Raw genomic sequence first — 19,648 nt, 5'->3', positions numbered from 1 at the left:
TTGAGTTCAACCTAAAGCTTTCTTAATGCTGCTTGTGTTGCAGAAGTGTGGACTGCTTGTGTTATATAAACCTGAGACCTTTCACTGTCTCTCTTGAAATGTCTTAAAACTCCATTTTCAGTGTTTAATACTTATTCTAAAAGCATCATTGTGCTGTGTGCAATATTCTCTTTTATAAACAATACTTTCAAAAGGTATTGTTCAGAAGTGTAAAGAAAATTATTTTTACAATTGCTCTATATTGGTTTTTATATATTGAAGATTGCATAAGGCATAATTTAAGAATGTTTACCCTTTAGGAAATTGATAAGTTTTATGAAAGCAGCTATATTAGGGAGTCTGCAATGATGCAGTGAATTGCTATGAGACATAATTTGTATAACCATAACTTGCATACCTGATAGCATGTTAAATGGATGCATGTCAAGGACTTAACAAGTTCCTTTATTTTTTTCTACAGAAACTGGTAGTGATCTTTCTATGTTTGAAGCTTTGCGAGACACAATTTATTCTGAAGTGGCAACTCTTATTTCTCAAAATGAGTCTCGTCCCCACTTTCTTATTGAACTTTTCCATGAGCTTCAGCTGCTAAATACAGATTATCTGAGGCAAAGGGCTCTGTATGCTTTACAGGTATGCACAGAGTTTTTGATTTTATTTATTAATCAAGCAAACATTAGATCTTTTTTTATAGCATAGATAATCTTTTCCAGGATATAGTGACCAGACATTTATGTGAGAAAAATGAAAAAGGGAGGTGTACAAAATCACTGAATTCTGCAACATGGGTGGCATCAAATTCTGAACTCACTCCTAGTGAAAGCCTTGCCTCTACAGATGATGTAAGTTTTGAAATTCAGAAGCTGCTGGCAGCTTTTTCCTGTATTTCAGTTTGCACACACATATGCTTGTCTACTGAAATGTACTAGGGATTGAATTTTGTTAAAATTAGTATTGACTTACAGACTTTTCTAAATAACTAGTGGCAAGAGAATCAATGCAAAAGTGATAAAATATGGTAGGATTATTGCAGATAGTACTGCAGATAGTTTGTCAGGGGTGAATGAAATGTGGAGAAGGGATGTAAATTGGAAACTGATAGATTCAGAAAGAGCCACAATCCTCTTCTGTGTAAGGTAGGGGCAAGTACTGATCACATGATTCCCCAAAAATTTTTGCTTTTTTGTATTTAAGAAATCAGTTACATCTCTGTACAGTTTCTTACGTTTTTTATACTTGAAATACTTGAAGTAAGCATGGTAGATTAATTTGATGGATTTATAACCTGAAAGTAGGGTTGTTCTCCAGTCAGGCAGTCTGATGACAAACCCTGATATCACAACAAGTCACTGAAAAGAATTGCAGGCTTGTTCACACATTTGTGAGAGTATGGTGTGTTTCTTCTTTGTATTCAGTTATCTGGTATTTTTTTAGGAAACTTTTGGCAAGAACTTTTCTACAGAAGCATGTCAAGATTGTGAACAACCTGATCCAGACAATGGCAGTACTATGTCTACTTCTTCAAATTTTGAACCCTTTGCCACTGATGACCTTGGTGAGAATGATGTCACTTAGTGTTTTAAGTGTTACTCCCTCCCTCTCTCCCTAAATGCCTGCAATTGTCTGCACTTTAGCACACTGTTATTTGATTTTTAGTGCGTAATTATGTGTTTTGTAAGACAAAATATAATTAAATTAGCTAATTGGGAAACACAGAGTTTATCAAACTGTGTAATAAAATATTGCAACTAGTTATATGTGGATTTCAAAACTTGGGGCCTTAAAGTAATTTTAATCATTGTTAATTTCTCTATCAATTGAAAACTTTTTATTTAGATTAAAAAGTGTTTTTATTCTAAATATAGGCAACACAGTGATTCACTTAGATAAAGCTTTGTCTTGGATGAGGGAATATGAGCGTATGAAAGTTGAAGCTGAAAGTACTCTTGACTCTGAGGGCTGCTCTAGTAATTTTCAGGGTGCTTCTGCTGCTAAATTAGAAGGTATGCACATATACATATATTTTGCTTAGTTTTAGAAAACAATTAAAGTAACTGTCAAGCTAAATTGCTTTCCTCTATATTTATATTGAAAGCTTAGCAAAGTTTGAAAGGATATTTACATACTTAAGGAAATAAGATTTCCTTTTTAAAATAAATTTTTGAAAGTGGTATTTCTTTAATAGTAATGTTGATTATATTAAATGTACTGGTTTTTCTTTTCTTTTTTTTATTAAAATGAGATCCAGGTACTGGTGAATGTCAGTCTGTGCCACAGTCAGGTGATGTTTCTGCAGTTCCATGTCCTCGTATAGATACTCAGCAGCTTGACCGGCAGATTAAAGCAATTATGAAAGAGGTCATTCCTTTTCTGAAGGTGAGGGGTCTTTATAATACAGCATAAATTAGAGGAGTAAGAAAAGCACTTGTATAACTGCACAGAAGAACATTTTTTAAAATCTAAAACGTGCCTCTCAGAAACAGCTGCCAATAAATGTGTGTTCATTTACAGACTCTGCTGAAGATGAAGTAAGAATTAGATGTTCCACAGAAAGATTCTGTGTAGTTTTTAATAGGAGAAATAAATGGTTAGGTTTCTAGATTTCATAGGGCAGGCGGACTTGCCATGAAAAAGAATTAGAGGTTGCTTGCTGTGGAGCTGACAAAATTAAATATAGGAATGTTTGAGAATGTACTTCTGAAATATTTGGTGACTTTTAGCAGACAGAACAGAACAAAAACTGTTACATGTACAGTAATAGGGTAATTTTGAAGATTATCTCTGAGTAGTTGTTTTTTAGCATTATTTTCTCCTGTTTAAATATCTTTAAGGTTGTTGAGAGCTTTTTAACTTCTGTGACTACAAAGAAGAAATGTTCTTTAAAGAAGGAGAAATAGTCACAGTTCTCCTTTGCAAGGCTGGAGAGCAGAGAAGATGGAGTTCCCTTTTATAGTATGCACAGTGTATAAGCTTAGGTTTGTCTAATAAGGTATTTGGTGATACTAAGTTTAAAAACTGTATATTGTTGACATGCCAGAGTCAGAGTGCCTGAAGACTTGTTCTTTATTTGCAATTTTAAGGCTGCATATAACAGTAGATGTCTTAATATACACTTTAATACACTTGTGTACACAGCCACAATGTATGAAGCTTCTTAGTTTGGCCAAACATTATAAGGTGTTAAGTACTCGTGTACTGGAAAACTGAGATAAATCTTTCTGTCTTGTGACCAAACTGTCATTCATGAAGTATGGTGTTCGTGAGTTGATTAGGACTTTTTTGTGGTGTGCTGTTCCTTCAGTGGACAGATGGGTTTTTTTATAAATTAATTTCTGTATTTGGTGTGATGGCTAGTTTTTCTTTTGAAGTGGTAACAAAACTTATTCTGTGACACTTGTGTAGGAACACATGGATGAAGTATGCTCTTCTCAATTACTGACGTCAGTAAGACGTATGGTCTTGACTCTTACGCAGCAAAATGATGAAAGTAAAGAATTTGTGAAGTTCTTTCATAAGCAGCTTGGTAGTATACTTCAGGTTAGTAGTTTTTCAGTTCTGTTTTGCAGCACTCAAGTGGGCTAATGAGCCAACTTCTCTGAAGTTGTGTTTAACACCTTGAATAGCATAGCTGCTGTTCTCCCTCACCTTTGATACAGTGATGAGGTATTACCTTTGCTCCTAAACTAATGATTTACTGCACACAGAACATCTTTTCTGTCACAGACAGGTAGTGAGAGATGTATCTCTGGCCTGTGGCTGTCTTCAAGGAGAGCTCTGGTGATGCTTTTCATGGACATCTTGTGTAAATTCCTGAAAATCTGTAGCTTGCGCTTTTTCATTCTTCTTTTGTTTTTACAAGCACGGAGTTTAAATCATGAGTTTATTAAGTTCTGTGTTATGTGACTAGAGATTCCATGTAAAATCTGTTTAGGACACTAAGACCTTAAAAAATATAAGCTTATGTATACATAACTAATTTCAAGTTATTAGAAATATGAAAAATACTTAGTCTTTAAAGCTTGAAAGCCTATTTCAGAAACTGAAGAATTATTTCTCTTCACAGGATTCACTAGCAAAATTTGCTGGTAGAAAATTAAAAGATTGTGGGGAGGATCTTCTTGTGGAGATCTCTGAAGTGTTATTCAATGAATTAGCCTTTTTTAAACTCATGCAAGACTTGGACAACAACAGTATTTCTGTAAAGCAGAGGTGTAAACGAAAAATAGAAACCACTGAAGTAATACAATCTTATGCTAAAGAGGTTTGTTTTATTTTATTTTTGAAAAATGTAGCTTTTGTGAGATTGCAAAATATGTGTATTTTCTAAACTAGTTTGATTGCCTTATTTTATACCTTATGTATATGTTTGCTTATTTATTTTACAAGTTGCTGTGTAATCACAGCATTGCTTGTGTAGGAGTGTGAACTGGTTTTCCTCAGGAAGGGTAAGTCCTGTGTTACAGATTAGTATCTGTTACAGATGTCTAATTGTATAGACTTTGTTCATAATTCAGAGGAAATGTTCTAGTGGTTTTATGTGAACATAGGAAGGAATTAGCAAGTGTTGAAGTAGTATTATCACCTGGGGCCATTGAGTAGTTTAACCCCAGTAGGCAGCTGAGCCTCTCACAGCCACTCAGTCCCTTCTGTGGGATGGGGAGACAAGCAGAAGGGTAAAACAGAGAACACTCTTGGGTTGAGATAAAGACACTTGAATTGGTAAAGCAAAAGCTGCTCATGCAAGCAGAGCAAAACAAGGAATTAATTCACCACTTCCCATAGGCAGGCAGGTGTTCAGCCACCTCTAGGAGAGCAAGTCTCCATCACATATAATGGTGACTTGGGAAGTCAAGCACCATCACTTTGGATCTCCCCCCCTCCCTCGCTCTTTGCCCAGCTTTATATGCTGAGCATGATGCTGTGTGGTGTGGAACATCCCTTGGGTTAGTGAGGATCATCTTCCCTGGCTGTGTCCTCTTACAAGTGCTGTGCACCCTGACCTCTTGCTTTTGGGGTGGGGTAAGGGGCAGAGAAGGTCTTTACTCTGTGGAATGCTGTTTGGTAGTAGTGAAAACATCCCTGTGCTTTCAGCTGTGTGTTCAGCACAAATTGAAAACACAGCCTCATACTATCTACTGTGAAGAAGTTTACCTGTATACTAGTGTCTTGGTTTTGCATGGCCCCACTACACCCAGCTAAGTATTTTCACATATTGGAGGTCCCAGTTCATTATCTCTTTAGTTTGCCTGCTGGTTTCCTTGCATCATCTTTAAAAAAATTAGAGTAAATCCTCTGAAGTTGTCATGTAGTTGGTTTGTTGGCATATGCAGAAAGAAGCAGTTTCTGGACTTGGTGTGTAAAACGTATGTAAAGTTTTCAGAAATATTTGAGACTGTAGGACATACTCTTGCTCTAAAAAGTAAGCTTTGGCTAGGTTTCACACCATTTATGTTATTAATTTTAGTATTGCTTTTATTGGGAGCATAGCTGCAGTTTTTGAAATAATATGATCTGTTTACAAAACAAACATTAAACCAGATCATGTTCATGTATTTATGATTTCAGTATCCTTTCAGCTTTCTTCTAGAAACACAAATACCAAAACATACCCTTAATTCATTTTTAAATGCCAGCAGAACATATTTTTTGAACCTGTTATAAACTATAAAGTCCTACAAGTATTTTAGGTGTACCACCAGCTATACTTCAAGATAATAAATTTAGATATATCAATAGTATGGCTGGTATGAGAGAGACTGTGGAGTGCCTTGTAAAGAGGACAAAGGAACACACTGAATTCAGAAAGATTTAGAAGTTACTGTTTTATCTGAAGTTACCCATTGGCATCTCAGAGCAGGTATAAACTCAATCTCATAGCAGGTATAAATTCATGTACCTTTGTTACATAAATAGTTGGTTTATACCTGCTATGAGAGAGCATGGAACCAGCTTAGATTCAGCATTTCTTCTCTCCTGCAAGACAGCATTAGGGTTAAGATCAATGTTTACCTCATTGCTGTGGCAGTGGTTCAGATACAACAAAGCCAGAGATAAGCCAGAAGTGGTAGGTCCTGGTTAGTTGGTACAGACCTTTGCAATTATCTCGTATGGTCTTTCACAGCCCTCAGCTCTGGAATCCTGATGCAGACATATTTGATCTTGCTTGATTTTCTGGGTCTCTTGAGGCCAGTAAAGTAACTGCTGAACACCCAGCTCTTTGTCTTGATCAGAGTTAGAATCATGAAGTGGTTTGAGTTGGAAAGGCCCTTGAACATCATCTAGTATCAACCCCCACCTGCCATGATGTATCAAATTCTGTGTGCTAGATATGATTCAACCACAGACTGTAGGATTAGCCCAATATAAATGTAATTGTTTAAATAAGAAGGGTTAGCACAGATTTTTTTTAATACTTTGCAACTCTGAAATTTTGAAGACATCTGTGTGTACAAAAGTCCCTGTGGCTTCCTGCTGTTCTAAGATAGCAGTTCTTAGTAAGATTAGCATTTCAGCCTGGCTCTCATGAAGCCACAGTTTGATTCAGTATTTCCAAATTATTTGAGTTTAAAATTTAAGACAGTTTGTGTTTCTTCTAGGCAAAAAAAGGTCTCCAGGTGGATGTTGGTTCTTCTGTTGAAGATGTCGATGAGGACAAAGTATGTGTATGCCTTTCAACTGTCTTTATTCCTCAGATGATTTCATAGGTCACTTAGTCGTTATCTTGTCTGTTATAGAAATCAAGTATCTGTCTGTAAGCAGCCCATTTTCCAGTCTTTAGAAATTTATTAATCTCCTTTCTGTTATTTTCAGTCATTTATTTTATCAAAGTTTCAAAGTAAATTATAATTTGCATTTCTGAGGACAGCTTAACTATTTTTAGCAGATAACATTTTCTTTTTTAATGGTATGGGATAAGTTGATTTGCTTTCCGTCTTCGGGAGAAGGTAAATGTTCTGAATTGGGACATGTGGTATTAAGGTCTCAGAGTCCAAGCCTGACTGTCCTCTTAGCATGAAATGTTAGTGCTCAGAATTTGTCCCTTTTCAAGTTTCTTTTGAAAACCACTGATATCACTGGGGAAATGTGTTGTGTATGAAGTTTTAAATGGTCAGCTGGGATGTTCAGCTTTCTCCAGTCAAGGGAATGATACAGGTATATATACCAAGCAGAATGTTGACTGCTGTCCTAAATGGATATAGCTATAGGAGAAGGCATGTGTGGGAGCAGAGTCAATGCTTTCTTCTAGGGCTTAGAGCTTCTGTCACGCTGCTTTGGAAGTAAAAGTAAATTGTACATCACTTGTTACAGTTGCTGTAGTGTAAAAAAGTCCTTTCAAGATTTGGAGCCAAACTCGGGGCTTTACTTGAGGTTCATACAGGAATGCAGAATTTTCTCATTCAGCATATTTAGCAAATTATTCAACAGGGAGACTGCTGAGGAGATGCTGCTAAAGAAATGAGAAGCTGCAGTTAGAAGTATTTTTACTCCTCATTTCGAAGAGCAGGGAAGTTGCTGGAACATAATAATGCAGAAGTGTCTGTCTTCTTGATAACTGACAAATTAATTTAAGGTTTTTTTTAACCTAGCATGCTAATCAATGTCAGCCTTTTCAGATAATGACATACTCAATAGTTAAGAGGTTCTTGAAGGCTGTGTCTGAACAGTGCCATGTTCTCCTGCTCTGTTTTAGTAGTAGTGTTCTGCTGTATTCATTTCATGGCTATAAGGACTACCTAAAGTACTTGGACTTTCAGCAGATACTTTTTAACTTCTGAGAAACAACTCCTTTATGCAGAAACCTTAGTGTAGTCTTTAGATAAATGTGAAATTGCACAGTATTCCGTGTTTTCCTAGGACAAGGATGAGACTGAAACTGCCAAACAAGTACCGGACTCAGAAGTGTGTGCTGGTAATGGAGTGCCTGAAAGTATTAGATCTGATGCATCTGATCAAGAGGAAGATGAGGAAAGTGAAAGCGGTCCAGTAGCAATAAGTAAGGAACTTTTATATAGTTGATTACTCAGTGATTCCACTGTAGTTTTGATTAGCTAATCTTACAACAAGATTTGCATGAAGCAGTGCTGTGTAGCATCTTCTCTGCCAGATTTTATAGTCAGTCCTTTGTCAGTGAGAGTTTTTGCAGTACTGTATTTCCTAGTGTTATGTCAAGGGTTAAATATTCCAATTAGAGGCAGTAATCTTTTTCCTAATCAGTAGATCTGTAAAAATATATTAGAAACGGATTCATTAGGTTATATATCCTGTCTCAACTTAACTACAGGTTTCTCAGCCTTTAACCTGAATGATGTGAAAGCTGTGCAGATTTTACGCAGTTTTTAATTTAAATAATGTGTCTTTTTAAAATGTGCTTTTACTTCAAAGTAAAGCTTACATTTATTTATTTATTTATTAATTGTCCTGTTTTTTGTCTTAAACCAACTACTTCTGCCTTGGATTCCTTTACTGTTTGCATTCTTTGCACCAACTTGTTCAATAACTTGGACATTTCACACCAACACGGGTGTTTGTTCATAATATAGCTGATGTAAAACATACAGATCTTTGAAAGTTGAGTCGTTACTGTATCTTAATCTTAAAGAATGTTTTGAAGTAAGGGGTATCATTGTTTTAAATTCCCCAACAGGATTTGGCAATTCAGAGGTGATTTTATATTGATTTGCCTTTAGGTTTATCAAAAGCAGAAACCCAAGCTCTGACTAACTATGGAAGTGGAGAAGATGAGAATGAAGATGAAGAAATAGAATTTGAGGAAGGACCTGTTGATGTGCAAACATCACTACAAGCCAACAGTGAAACAACTGAAAATGAACAGGTATAGTCAAAATTGTAAAAGCAGAACAAACCTGTGCCAGTGCATAGCTTTTCAGTATATATTTATATGTACCTCATTTTTTCTTCTTGCACTTTTTTAGTACTATTAAAAGTAAAAGAATAATACAGTAAATTGTATGATGCCAGTAGGTGCTACATGCAAAATATGGCATTCCTCACCTGAGTTTATTACAGCTGATGCTGAAGTGGATGGATGGACAGAGACAAAACTAATGTTTACATCTGCTGTGAGAGAAGAAAAAATGTTAAGCTGCAAGTGAGAAGTTAAATTTTCAAAAAAGCATAATTTTAAACCTTAAGTAGTTCTTTCTCTGTGTTTGCTGAGATCAAGTTCTAATTGGGAGTAATTTACTCTTGTATTCTAGTGTGTCTTTTGTTTGTCTTTCCTCCCTTCTGTGATAATTATTTCTGGAACAGTGGTTAAATGTTATTCAGTATGATTGTCATTTCACTGTTGGTCTTCTTAAAATTTTAATATGTGTGACGTGGTTTTAGAGAATTGTCAGTTCTCTACATATTAAATAAGTTTGACAATCTATTGAAACTTTGGTTTGCTCCGCTGGTATTAACATTAGGCAAGGATGTAATTGGAACATTTTACTTTAAAGGCTAAAACAGTAGATCTTGGAACTGAAGAGTTTACCTGGGAACTACTGCAGTGAAAAGAAAACGTTCAGATAAAACATGCCTGTCAGTGTTAATGGTTTTGTAAACTGTTGCTGACTAGCTGGGAAATAGGACTTACTATCTTTACTTCAAGCTAGTGAAAAGACAAATTCATGCAGCAAGTGTACAGTGTGTTTCTAGTTAGTAAATTAGCCAAGAAGTTATGAAGCTGATCAGTAAAATTTAGTTCTAACTCAGTTTTACCTTCCCCAATAGACTTCAAACCAAGAATTGAGTAAGGTAAAAAGCAGCGAGATTTTGTCATCAGAACAAGAACCTGTTAAAGGTAAGCCCTGTATGCAGTAACAATTCTATATGAATTTGCACATGTCTTGGACAGTGTCTGTGATACATGTAACTAAGAGAAAGATGATCAAATTTACCAGACTGTCTTTTTCATGGAACTGTATCAGTTGCCTGGACGTACCTGTGTTGATGTTGACACAGTAAAGCTTTTAAAGAGGAAACATGGAATAATCTTATTCAGGTAGATGTGGTTTTGATGCTTGACATGAGCAAGAATTTTAGCTGATTGTTGCAGCTCTTGGCACACAACTGTATCAGAATCATTATGTGTTATTGTGTTTTGATGTTTAGCTTTGTCTTGTACTTTTGTTTTCTGCTACTACCATTTTACTAGTTATTGAAATTTATATTTGAAATTTTTTTTCTGTGAGTAATGTTGTAACTGATTAAGAGCAAAGAAATTATTTTCCATCAAAAGAAGGGAACATTACTGGGATGTATGTTATTTCTAGTGTAACTGTTGTTATTACCACCTTCCCTGTGTTTTTCTGTTTCAAGCACTAGTTTTGTTCTTGACCTTTTTTTGTAGACTAAAAATCAATATTAGAATGGCATAGTATTAAGGAATTTACTGTTCTGTATTATATCTCCTCATACCTAGAATGACTGTTTTATAGTAGGTCGCTTAGTTCTGGAAGTTGTTTTTTGTGGGTTTTTTAAAAACTTGTTTTCAGTCAGAAATCAAGTCACATACTCTCATGGGATAAATTGCTTATACTTAAGTGTGTAAGGGTACAGATAACTGATGTTTTACTTCAGTCAGCTTTGTGTTGTCTAGGAGACTATAATTCACCTTCATTGCTCATTTGTAGCTTTGGATAATAATTTTTAAAAGAATAATAATAGTTCTTGTATGTTCAGAATATTTTACTATCTCTTCCTAGTTAAAATGTAATTCTGTGGCTTTAGGTGAACAAGATGTGTCTGCAGCTGTGCATCATTACCTCCGTGTCATGGAGAATACACCAGCTTTAACAGTCAATACCCCAGAATCCTTTATAACAGCCACTGTGAAAACTGAAGGATCAAGCTCATCTTTGACAGTGAATGAAGCTCAAACACCAGATACCACATGTGCAGAAAACAAATCTGGTGCAAGTTCTGAAAGCTCCATGGCTGGCAGCCCTGATACGGAGTCACCTGTGCTAGTGAATGAATATGTGTGTATATTTCACTTAAGAACCATCCAAGAGAAATTATAAGCTTTTTTGTATTTCTAAGTTATTTCTGGTATGCAGTCTTGTTTTGTTTCTGTCTGCGGATTTGATATGTGCATTAGTTTTTTTTTTTTTTAATCTACTTTAATAGTTTTGGAGTGAAAGGAAAACAAAATAGCATTTCTTAAATACACAATTTTTATTTACAGGAACCTGGTTCTGGAAATGTAAGTCAAAAATCTGATGAAGACGACTTTGTGAAAGTTGAAGACTTGCCCCTCAAACTTGCTGTGTATTCAGAGGTATTTTGCTGCTGTTTGTGGGATTGTTGTTTAGAAGTGCATACTGTAAATGTCTGTGTTACCCAGACAGCAGCAAGAATTATCCAGAATTTTCAGATTTACTTTTTCTGTTACAAAGGCAGATTTAATGAAGAAAATGGAAACAGAGGCCCAAACCAAGAGTTTGTCTGACGAATTACTGGATGGAGGTGGAGCTCAAGATCAAGAATTAGTAGGAGATGCCCAAACATTGAAAGAACCTGGTAATTTTTTTCTATATGCTGCATACATATTGGGAAAACACTCTGTAATACTAGAATTGAAATATTGCTGATTGAAGTAAGCAATTATCGTAGTGCAGTAAAAATATTGGGCTTTGTTATAATGCATTTGAAAGTGTTGTATTGATATGAAGGGATTTTATCTTGCTGTCCATCTCCCTTCTATATAGTTTTTTAGATTCTGTGGCTGATAAAGTCATAAAAATTAATATATTCAAAGTGCATGTCACAACATAATGGTTTTGAAACTTATTCAAATGGAGCGGTATTTTTGTTTCTTGTTTCACAAGCTTGGGTTTAATAATTAAATTACAATTGCTCTTATCTGATTTAATAAGACTCAGTATAATTTCTTGATAGACTGCGCAGTACTTTCGTGATAGAAACTTTATGCAGATACAAAAACTTAATTATAATGCAGGTCAGAAAAAATGTTGGGTTTTTTCTATAATATTGTGACAAAATTACAGCATTAAAGACTTCTATTTTATTGTTAGACTTGTAATTCTCCAGTGGAGTGTACAGTAATGTCATATATAAAGAGTATTCTGATACTAGCAGTTTTCTGCTAGTGTGCCTCCTTCCAATTCCTCAAATAGTATAAGCTGAATAATCTGCTTTTTATTTAATGCATTGGCAGTGGCAGCACAGATTATGTTGGGAACAAAGTGTGATGAAAGGTGCATCTTTCCTTCCATTTTGGTCACTGCCCATTCAGCATTCTGCTTGTCACAACTCTGCCAGCACAAGCTTGTTGTGCCCATTTGGTGGATACTGATGCCCAGGGCTGCTGTGGGAACAGTCTGACCAAGAATGCCATGCCACACCAAAGTTGTAGCTAGCTCTAAGCCATTCTTATGGGGGGAATGGCTGTTCAAGTAAGCCATGGCTCAAAATGCTTGTGAGGATGAAATAGCAGTTGAAGTGTGGTCGTGAGCTGTTTGATACCTTGTAGATACTAGACAGTGATTTTATTCTTATTTTACAGAAACTTTTGGAGCTCAAAATGCATAAGAGTTACCCGAAGATGTCTGCATTAATAAACTCTATGTATACAAATGCATATAGAAGATCAGCATTAATTTCCCAGAATTCTGGAAGTGTATAAAAATGTAAAATTTTTAACACGCTGCCTCTTAGGATAGGTATGTGATCTTCTGCCTGTGGCAGTTTAAACAGCTGGAACTGAATCCACTTCTATTCAGTTTTGCTGCACTGTTCTTTTTCTCTCTTAATTTTTTATTTTTTATTGTGACTTGTTTGGTAATTTTAAAATTGTTCAAAATGGTAGTTTTAAATAAAGTTTGGACTTGTCTGTAAGTTTTCTCTTTTGAAAAATTTTCTTTGGCTTACAAACTGGTATGCTGAGTTTGTTGATGCTACAAGTATGCCAGCAAGTTAATTGACTTGCTGGCGTACTTGTAGCAGTTTGCTCTTCTCTTACAAGAAACACTCCTAATTTTCCTGGGACAAGAAATTCTCCGAGTTTCTTGCATCTTCTCAAAATACAAAGTATAGACACAGTGCATACCTACATGTTGTCTTTATAGCCTAGAGTATAGCTTGTCTGTAACAAAAAAGTTCCTGTTCGTGGCCTGTGGAATTCCTTTCTATCAGCACATTTATCTGAGGTAAAGTTGAATACCCCAGCTTTGTAGTTTACTGCAGAAACCAGCTGTATTTTTCTGCATTTGCTGAATCCTTTTGATGTTCACATAAATCTGTCTGAAAATGTTAATATCTTTTCATAGCTAACTTCAGATTGCTGCAATTGAAGGTCTGGAGAATATGTTCTGAAGTGTTTGACTTTAATTGTAGTTTCGTAAATTTCATTACAAAGTCAATGTTTTAAAAAACAGTTGAAGTCAGCACCTCCTGGAGTATCAAGGTAAAGGTAAAATTACAGAAAAGATTGGAAAACTTTGTTCAGTTTTTCAGGTCACAGTTGTTAATAACACTAAGTCATAAAACTGAGCTAGAAGAAGCTTATTCAGCACACCTGCTGCATTATAAAGACCCTGTTTACCTTAAAGACAAGGCTTTTCTGAAAGTAGCTAAAAAGCACTGGTTATCTTTAATTCAGGATTGTGTTGCTTTTGAGGTTAGTATGATAATATGGTTATATACTGTGGGAGACAGTATAGTGATGGTGAAGCCTAAATATGCTTGAAGTTCAAATAAAAAGAGATTTTAATTATTCTGTGATCTTTTTTCTAGTTTGTTTGGAGTGCCTCTAGGTTTTATGAGCAAATTTTGAATTGGTAGATTATGGTCACATGCCTCTCACGTGCAAGGATGAATGTAGATAAGCAAAACGTTTTAAGATCATTTAGTTACTCTGCAGGCTTTACACTGGTGGTACTACTGTAGGCAGAAAAAAGTTACCATTTTGAGGACCAAGGAAATACATTGTGACAAAGGCAAACCTGTGAAGCCGAATCAAACTTCTAATTACTAATTAAGCACAAGAATCACTCGGACCTAAAAGAGGACATTTTTCATAATGTAGAGTAAGAGTATATGTGCAGCTTTGAAATAAGGCTAGTTTGTATGTTGAATCATTAAATTCTAAGCTTAAGAGCCTGAGCATGCCCCATTCCTGAATTCCTGTGTTGGAATGATGGGTTTAACCCCAGCCAGCAACTGAGCACCAAGCAGCTGGTTGCTCACTCCCCAGCCAGTGGGCTCAGAGAGAGAAGTGGAAGAGGGAAAACAAAATAATTCATAGCTGAAAGATTAATAGGTAAAGCAAAATCTACTCATGCAAGCAAAGCAAAATGGCAAGCAGGTGTTAAGCCACCTCCAGGAAAACAGAGCTCCATGATGCATAACAAGGACTTGGGAAGACAAAGGCCATTACTCCCAACTATCCCATGTTCCTTCTTCTTTGAGCTCTATATGCTCATGATGCTCTATGGTGTGGAATAGTCCCTTGGTCAGTGTGGGGTAGCCGTCCTGGTGGTGTTCGCTCCTAACTGTGCATCTGCAGCCTTCTTGCTGGGGGCACAGGGTGATGACCAGTCTGGACTCTGTGCACATGCTGCTCAGCAATAAGGAAAACAGCTGGGGTATCAATACTTATTTTCAGCACAGATCCAAAACAGCCCCACACCAGCTACTGAACACAAAATTACCTGTCAGAACCAACAGGATGTGTACATGAAAAATGCATCGAAATGGTATTTCTTTGGTCATATCTTCTCTCTTCTGTTTCATCATGGAATGGTCAGCAGGGACCTCTTGAGGTCATCTTGTGCCAGCAGGGCCACTCAGAGCCACTCCAGATGGCTTTTGAGTATCTTCCTGGTAGGAGACTACCACCTCTCTGGTCAGCCTGTGCCAGTGTTTGTCGCCCTTACAGTGAAGTGTTTCCTAACATTCAGAGAGAACTTCCTGTGTTTCACTTTTGCCATTCTAGTCTACTTTCATTATCACTTGTTCAAGTAGTAGAACTGCTTATTAAGTTAAACTCTGACTTATGCCTAATGCCAGTCATTCTACTCATGTAGTTCATTTCAAGCAGAATTTGTTTCTTGCTTAAAAAGATCACTGAGGAGTATGAGAGTGAGATGGGAGAAGCAGAGTCTTGTGCTTGATACATTGCTTGCTCCCTTACTGGTCTGGACAAAAATGAAAGGCTACATTTTACTGTCCAGTAAATATAGTAGAACTGCACAGTTCACCATTCAAGACAGTTCTGTAGTGCCCTGAGTACAAAGAATTGGAAAAATTACTCTTAGGATAAAAGTCCAGAGGCCAGAGTTGCTCCTCTATTGCTAATGCAATTTAGTAACAGCTTTTTGCTTATAAGGAGGTTGCTGTGTGACATTTGCCCTTTACTGCTGTACAGTGAGTGACCTAACCAGTGGAACACGTGTATGGAATGAAACCAGCTCATACTGGATTTGGACTCATTTTCACTACTGGAAGTAACTGTTACTTCTGGGAGAGAGGTGGAATAATTTATTTCTTATTATAGATTGCATCACTGCTTTTCAAATGTTATTTTAATCAGATCCAAATGTATCCTGAAATGATTGATGCTCCAAAACTAATCACATGATCCACAAAGTCTAAGCATTACAACAAAAAACAACACTTGCTGTGGCTGCAATGATAATATTTGAGCTGTAGGTACCTACTACAGGATTACCATCTTCCTTAAGAGCAAGTTCAAACAAAACCCTTCAGTGGCAAACTTTGAAGAACGTAATTCAGAAGCCTTCATCCATTCTATACAAGTTTGGATATTCCTACAGTAGTAGTTACTCAAAGACAGACTGGAACATTTCTTGTCCTACTTTTATATAAGTGTCTCTCTCTTCCTTTGTCATGAGAGACACAAGCTCTGGGTTTTCACTAACTTGGCCATATGAGTAGGGCTGGCCAGCTACCATTAAAATAGGACCCAGAGTTTCCTGTTCCTCCTCTTGTTCGAAGTTGCTGTCTGCTACTTTCATTCCTGCTCCTCTTGAGTGTTTGGCATCCTCTTCAAACTCACTGCTATCACTGTGTGATCCATGTAGTTTGCTTTTGACTATAGGAGCCTGGTCTGTGCTAGATGATGACTTGGATTCATGGATCAGAAGAGTCTTGATGATTTCATTATCAGTGACAGTTTCTTTAACATTTTCTTCTGTTTCTTCAGAAGCATTTACTCCTAAGACACAACACTACATGTTAGAGGGATCAATCGTTTACAGTTACCACATGGGCATCCTACATAGATTTTTTTCTACTCTGAATCTTTTTTACACACACTAGAATTCTCTTGAAAGTACATCTCTGAGAGCTTTCCACTGTAAAGATTACCACTAAAGTTACTGCATGGCTAAAGCCAGAAGTTTTAGGACACACCTGACCTCTGGCTTTAGGAATATAACCTCAGTCAGTCTTAAAACTAGATTTTGGAAACCAAGGTCTGATAACCACTAACACAGAATTGAAACATTATCCTCTAAACCAAGCTCACTACATTTTCAGTGGGAAAGCTGTATTTACACTAAGGAGTTGCAGAATTAATTGGTGAATTCACTAAACTTACCAACACTATTTTTGGTGGCTGTTGCTGCTCCTTCCACAGTGCTCTGTGACAACCAGATAGGTTGCTTTTCAGTTGCTTTTTCTCTTCTTTTCTTCTCGTGCTTTGAGTCTTGGACATCAATAGTTAAGCTTTGGGTGTATGTAAGGCCAAAAGCAGAACTTCTGTGTGCCCATTTTTCAGGGCGGCTGCAGGATTCCAGCACGCTTGAGCCCAACTTCGGATCGAAGCTGAATGAGGTGTCAGATTTTGAAGAGGTAGAATTCAGGCAAGAACTCTGTGCCCCCCCCCCAGTTCCTATTAAAAAAACCTGAACAACCACAAACAAGCAACCCCCAAAAACATGTTTTGTCAGCAGACTAGCTTTAACAAGTGCTCTAATAATTTACATTCCCTTTTACCTTTCAGAGGCAAGGGGTTCTGAACAACTGATTTTTGCAAGGTCTCTTCAGTAGTGCATCTCTGGATGAAGCACACTGATAGAGAAATATTACTTTCTTATAGGAAGGGCTATGAACATTAGCTGAAGGAGTAATCTGGGAAATAAATTACTTTTAAAAATGCATTAAAAAAATAGAAAGGTATAGCAATAATTTAGGATGCCTTAGATATTACAGACTTTTTCATTAAACAGCTGACTGTACTGAACAAAGCAGAATGGAGTACATAGGCTGCAAGTTGAGTATTTCAAAGATTTTACAACTGTTAAATTGTTGGGGGGATGTTCATACCTTTCTGATAATTCTGGTATTTCTGTTGGCTGAGGCTCCAGCAAGTCATAGGGCAGCACAATATCTTCGGTCTCACGCAGCAGCACAAAGATAGGCTCAATCTGCTCATTGAACTTCGCCAGCAACGTTCGAGCGTCGTGCTTTGGAAACACTGAGCCATCTTCCTCTACTTCAGTGTTGCAGTAAGTGCAGCGAAAAGTCTCTGCAACATTTTCCAAAGTGGGAATTCTCGTGTTCATAGAATGCAAAAAGATCAGCAGGATGTTGTTAAGCAGCCTGCAGCCTGGACATCTACCCAGACATTCTGGGTTCATCCATTTGTTCACATTAACTAAGGGAACTCAATTCTACAGGCAAACTTGAGACAGATTGGTATTACACACTTCTTATGCAGGTGAGAAATGTCTTGGGAGAGAAATTTAGGCGGGATAGACATGTACTATCATCAGTTTATTTTTTCCTTCTCCAGTCTCCTCATCTCAGTTCTTAACGTAGTAGAAGACTTTTTCAAGCAAAAGTAGCATCTGGTTTTAGTTGTTCCAGAGTCAGAGTCAAGGCATATGCTAAAACCCCATATTTATGTCTTTAGGAAAACAAACAAAACTTCAAGATTATTGTGTGAAAATATATCTCCAGCTTCAATGCTTGCATTTCAGTAATTTGACAGAGACCCTCCATTTAGAAGAAAGGGATGATTTTGCTAACTGGCAGAACACAAATTTCACCACTGGCATTTCAGGTTAGTCATGTGTAAAGCTCATTCTGCCTGGCTCTGGCATCCTTTGCAGATCCCATAACCCAGATGTCAGCACAGTAGCTGTGCTCTAAGTAATGTATTGCACTATGATGCCATTTTGACTCATTTTGAAATAATACTCTGTAGTTATTTTGATTTTAGAGAAGAAAAATCCACAAGCTCTGACACCACTTCTGCTGTGGATGTGGCATGTTGACCCATGAGTAGTCTGAACTTCCCAGCCCAGGAGTGACAGAACAGCTCTGCTCTGGTGCTGCTGAGCTGCAAGATGCTTAGTACAGTAGGTGACTGCAAACATTTTACCCATCTTGTCCAACTCGTCAGTCAGAAGGACTGACCACACAAATGGATTGATGAAGAGATTCAAAGCAGAGTAAAGACAGTACTGCATTCATATTTTCATATGAGGAAGTGAGACTCACAAGACTTGGATGAGTTAATATTACTCAACCAGGTTCAAAGCAAAGCTGAGGCCTGGAATCTGATTCTCAACCCCAGCTCGTACATTCAAGATTAATCTTCAGTTTTTTTGGCATGTTCTACAGAAGCACCACTTCGCTTACTCTCACCTCCCAGCATCCCCTGTTCCAGGCCCTCATCCACCAGCAAACAAGAAGGACATTCTAACAAACATGCTTTTATTGCAACGTTCACTTAGGAAAAACAGTTTTGTGCTATCAGGGTTATTCTTTAAGATAACAGCAAATAAGTAATATGAGTAACACACCTGTACATGCATCAAAGAGATGATTGACTTCAAGGTCCGTGTACGTGCTAGAGCAAGATGGACATTTAAAAGAGGATCTGGTCGTTGAATCCCGCTCCTCTGCTTCTATTTTCCGGCGTACTTGATCCAGTTTGTATTTTACCACATCCACCAGCACCTTGTAATTGATGTAGTAGTAATTGTGCCTGGTGCTCTTGCCGTTAGGCCCCGTTTCAACTCGCATCCGCAGCCTCACCAGCTTGTCCGCCTTGAGCGCGTTGAGGGCAGCGCGCAGTTGCTTACGCTCGTACTTGAGCAGCTGCAACAAGTCCTCCTCTTTCACACAGGGGTAGTGGATCAGCACATCCAGGGCCAGGGAGCACTCCACACCATAGAAACCATGAACTATGTATTTGGCCAGGCGCTTCAGGGCTGCCGGCACCTCGCTGGGAATGTTGTGCTGCTCCATCAGGAGCTGAACCACTGTCAGTGGAGAAGTGCTATACAAGAAAGAGAAGGGAGGGGAGCTGCAGCAAACCCTTCTTAGGGAGGCTTTACATCTGCCTCACACAGGCAGGAGTAAAACATGTAATTTGCTGTGCTGTATTTCTGCAAGAGTCTTCATTGAATAGAGAAATTTAGAATCCTTAACCTGCATTGGGGATGGGAAAGGTATTAATAGGTATCAGAAATTATCTAATCTTGAAATACAATGCTTATCCCTGAAATATTGATATCCTCTTGTGTTAAAATCCTCTTTTTGTAAAAAAATGTGTAAAAGAAGATATCTAGAAAAGCGTGTTACAGAAAGTTCATAGTCCTCCCAGAAGACAGCACATTTAACTTGCCTATCTAGGTCTGCCTGTTTG

General features: G+C 37.3%; 2 protein-coding genes across 20 annotated transcripts in view; one reads left to right on the top strand and one right to left on the bottom strand.

Annotated features, from left to right (window-relative positions):
- Nucleotides 1-12,864, top strand: part of PCM1 (pericentriolar material 1) — a 39,324-nt gene extending 26,460 nt beyond the window's left edge. For 12 of the 19 annotated variants that reach the window (XM_041402620.1, XM_041402617.1, XM_041402615.1 and 9 more), the window contains 15 exons: nucleotides 461-633; nucleotides 714-842; nucleotides 1,435-1,555; nucleotides 1,866-2,003; nucleotides 2,243-2,376; nucleotides 3,403-3,537; nucleotides 4,064-4,261; nucleotides 6,597-6,656; nucleotides 7,855-7,993; nucleotides 8,688-8,833; nucleotides 9,736-9,805; nucleotides 10,735-10,985; nucleotides 11,192-11,284; nucleotides 11,403-11,526; nucleotides 12,533-12,864. In XM_041402620.1, coding sequence (XP_041258554.1) covers nucleotides 461-633; nucleotides 714-842; nucleotides 1,435-1,555; nucleotides 1,866-2,003; nucleotides 2,243-2,376; nucleotides 3,403-3,537; nucleotides 4,064-4,261; nucleotides 6,597-6,656; nucleotides 7,855-7,993; nucleotides 8,688-8,833; nucleotides 9,736-9,805; nucleotides 10,735-10,985; nucleotides 11,192-11,284; nucleotides 11,403-11,526; nucleotides 12,533-12,558 — 1,937 coding nt within the window. In that variant the 3' untranslated portion in view covers nucleotides 12,559-12,864. The remainder of the gene's footprint in view (nucleotides 1-460; nucleotides 634-713; nucleotides 843-1,434; nucleotides 1,556-1,865; nucleotides 2,004-2,242; nucleotides 2,377-3,402; nucleotides 3,538-4,063; nucleotides 4,262-6,596; nucleotides 6,657-7,854; nucleotides 7,994-8,687; nucleotides 8,834-9,735; nucleotides 9,806-10,734; nucleotides 10,986-11,191; nucleotides 11,285-11,402; nucleotides 11,527-12,532) is intronic. The other 7 variants (XM_041402621.1, XM_041402606.1, XM_041402603.1 and 4 more) reach the window with 5 other exon arrangements.
- A 2,945-nt stretch (nucleotides 12,865-15,809) lies between these two features.
- Nucleotides 15,810-19,248, bottom strand: LOC121335147 (general transcription factor IIE subunit 1-like). The gene is made up of 4 exons (XM_041402988.1): nucleotides 18,801-19,248; nucleotides 17,317-17,518; nucleotides 16,589-16,815; nucleotides 15,810-16,204 (listed from the first exon to the last, which is right to left on the bottom strand). Exons 1-4 carry the CDS (start codon nucleotides 19,246-19,248, stop codon nucleotides 15,810-15,812), a joined length of 1,272 nt encoding a protein of 423 aa, XP_041258922.1.
- Nucleotides 19,249-19,648: the final 400 nt, after the last annotated feature.

This window comes from Onychostruthus taczanowskii, unplaced genomic scaffold (assembly GCF_017590055.1).
Source record: "Onychostruthus taczanowskii isolate IOZ18803 unplaced genomic scaffold, ASM1759005v1 scaffold2, whole genome shotgun sequence".
NCBI lineage: Eukaryota > Metazoa > Chordata > Aves > Passeriformes > Passeridae > Onychostruthus > Onychostruthus taczanowskii.
This window is presented reverse-complemented; position numbering and strand designations above follow the sequence as displayed.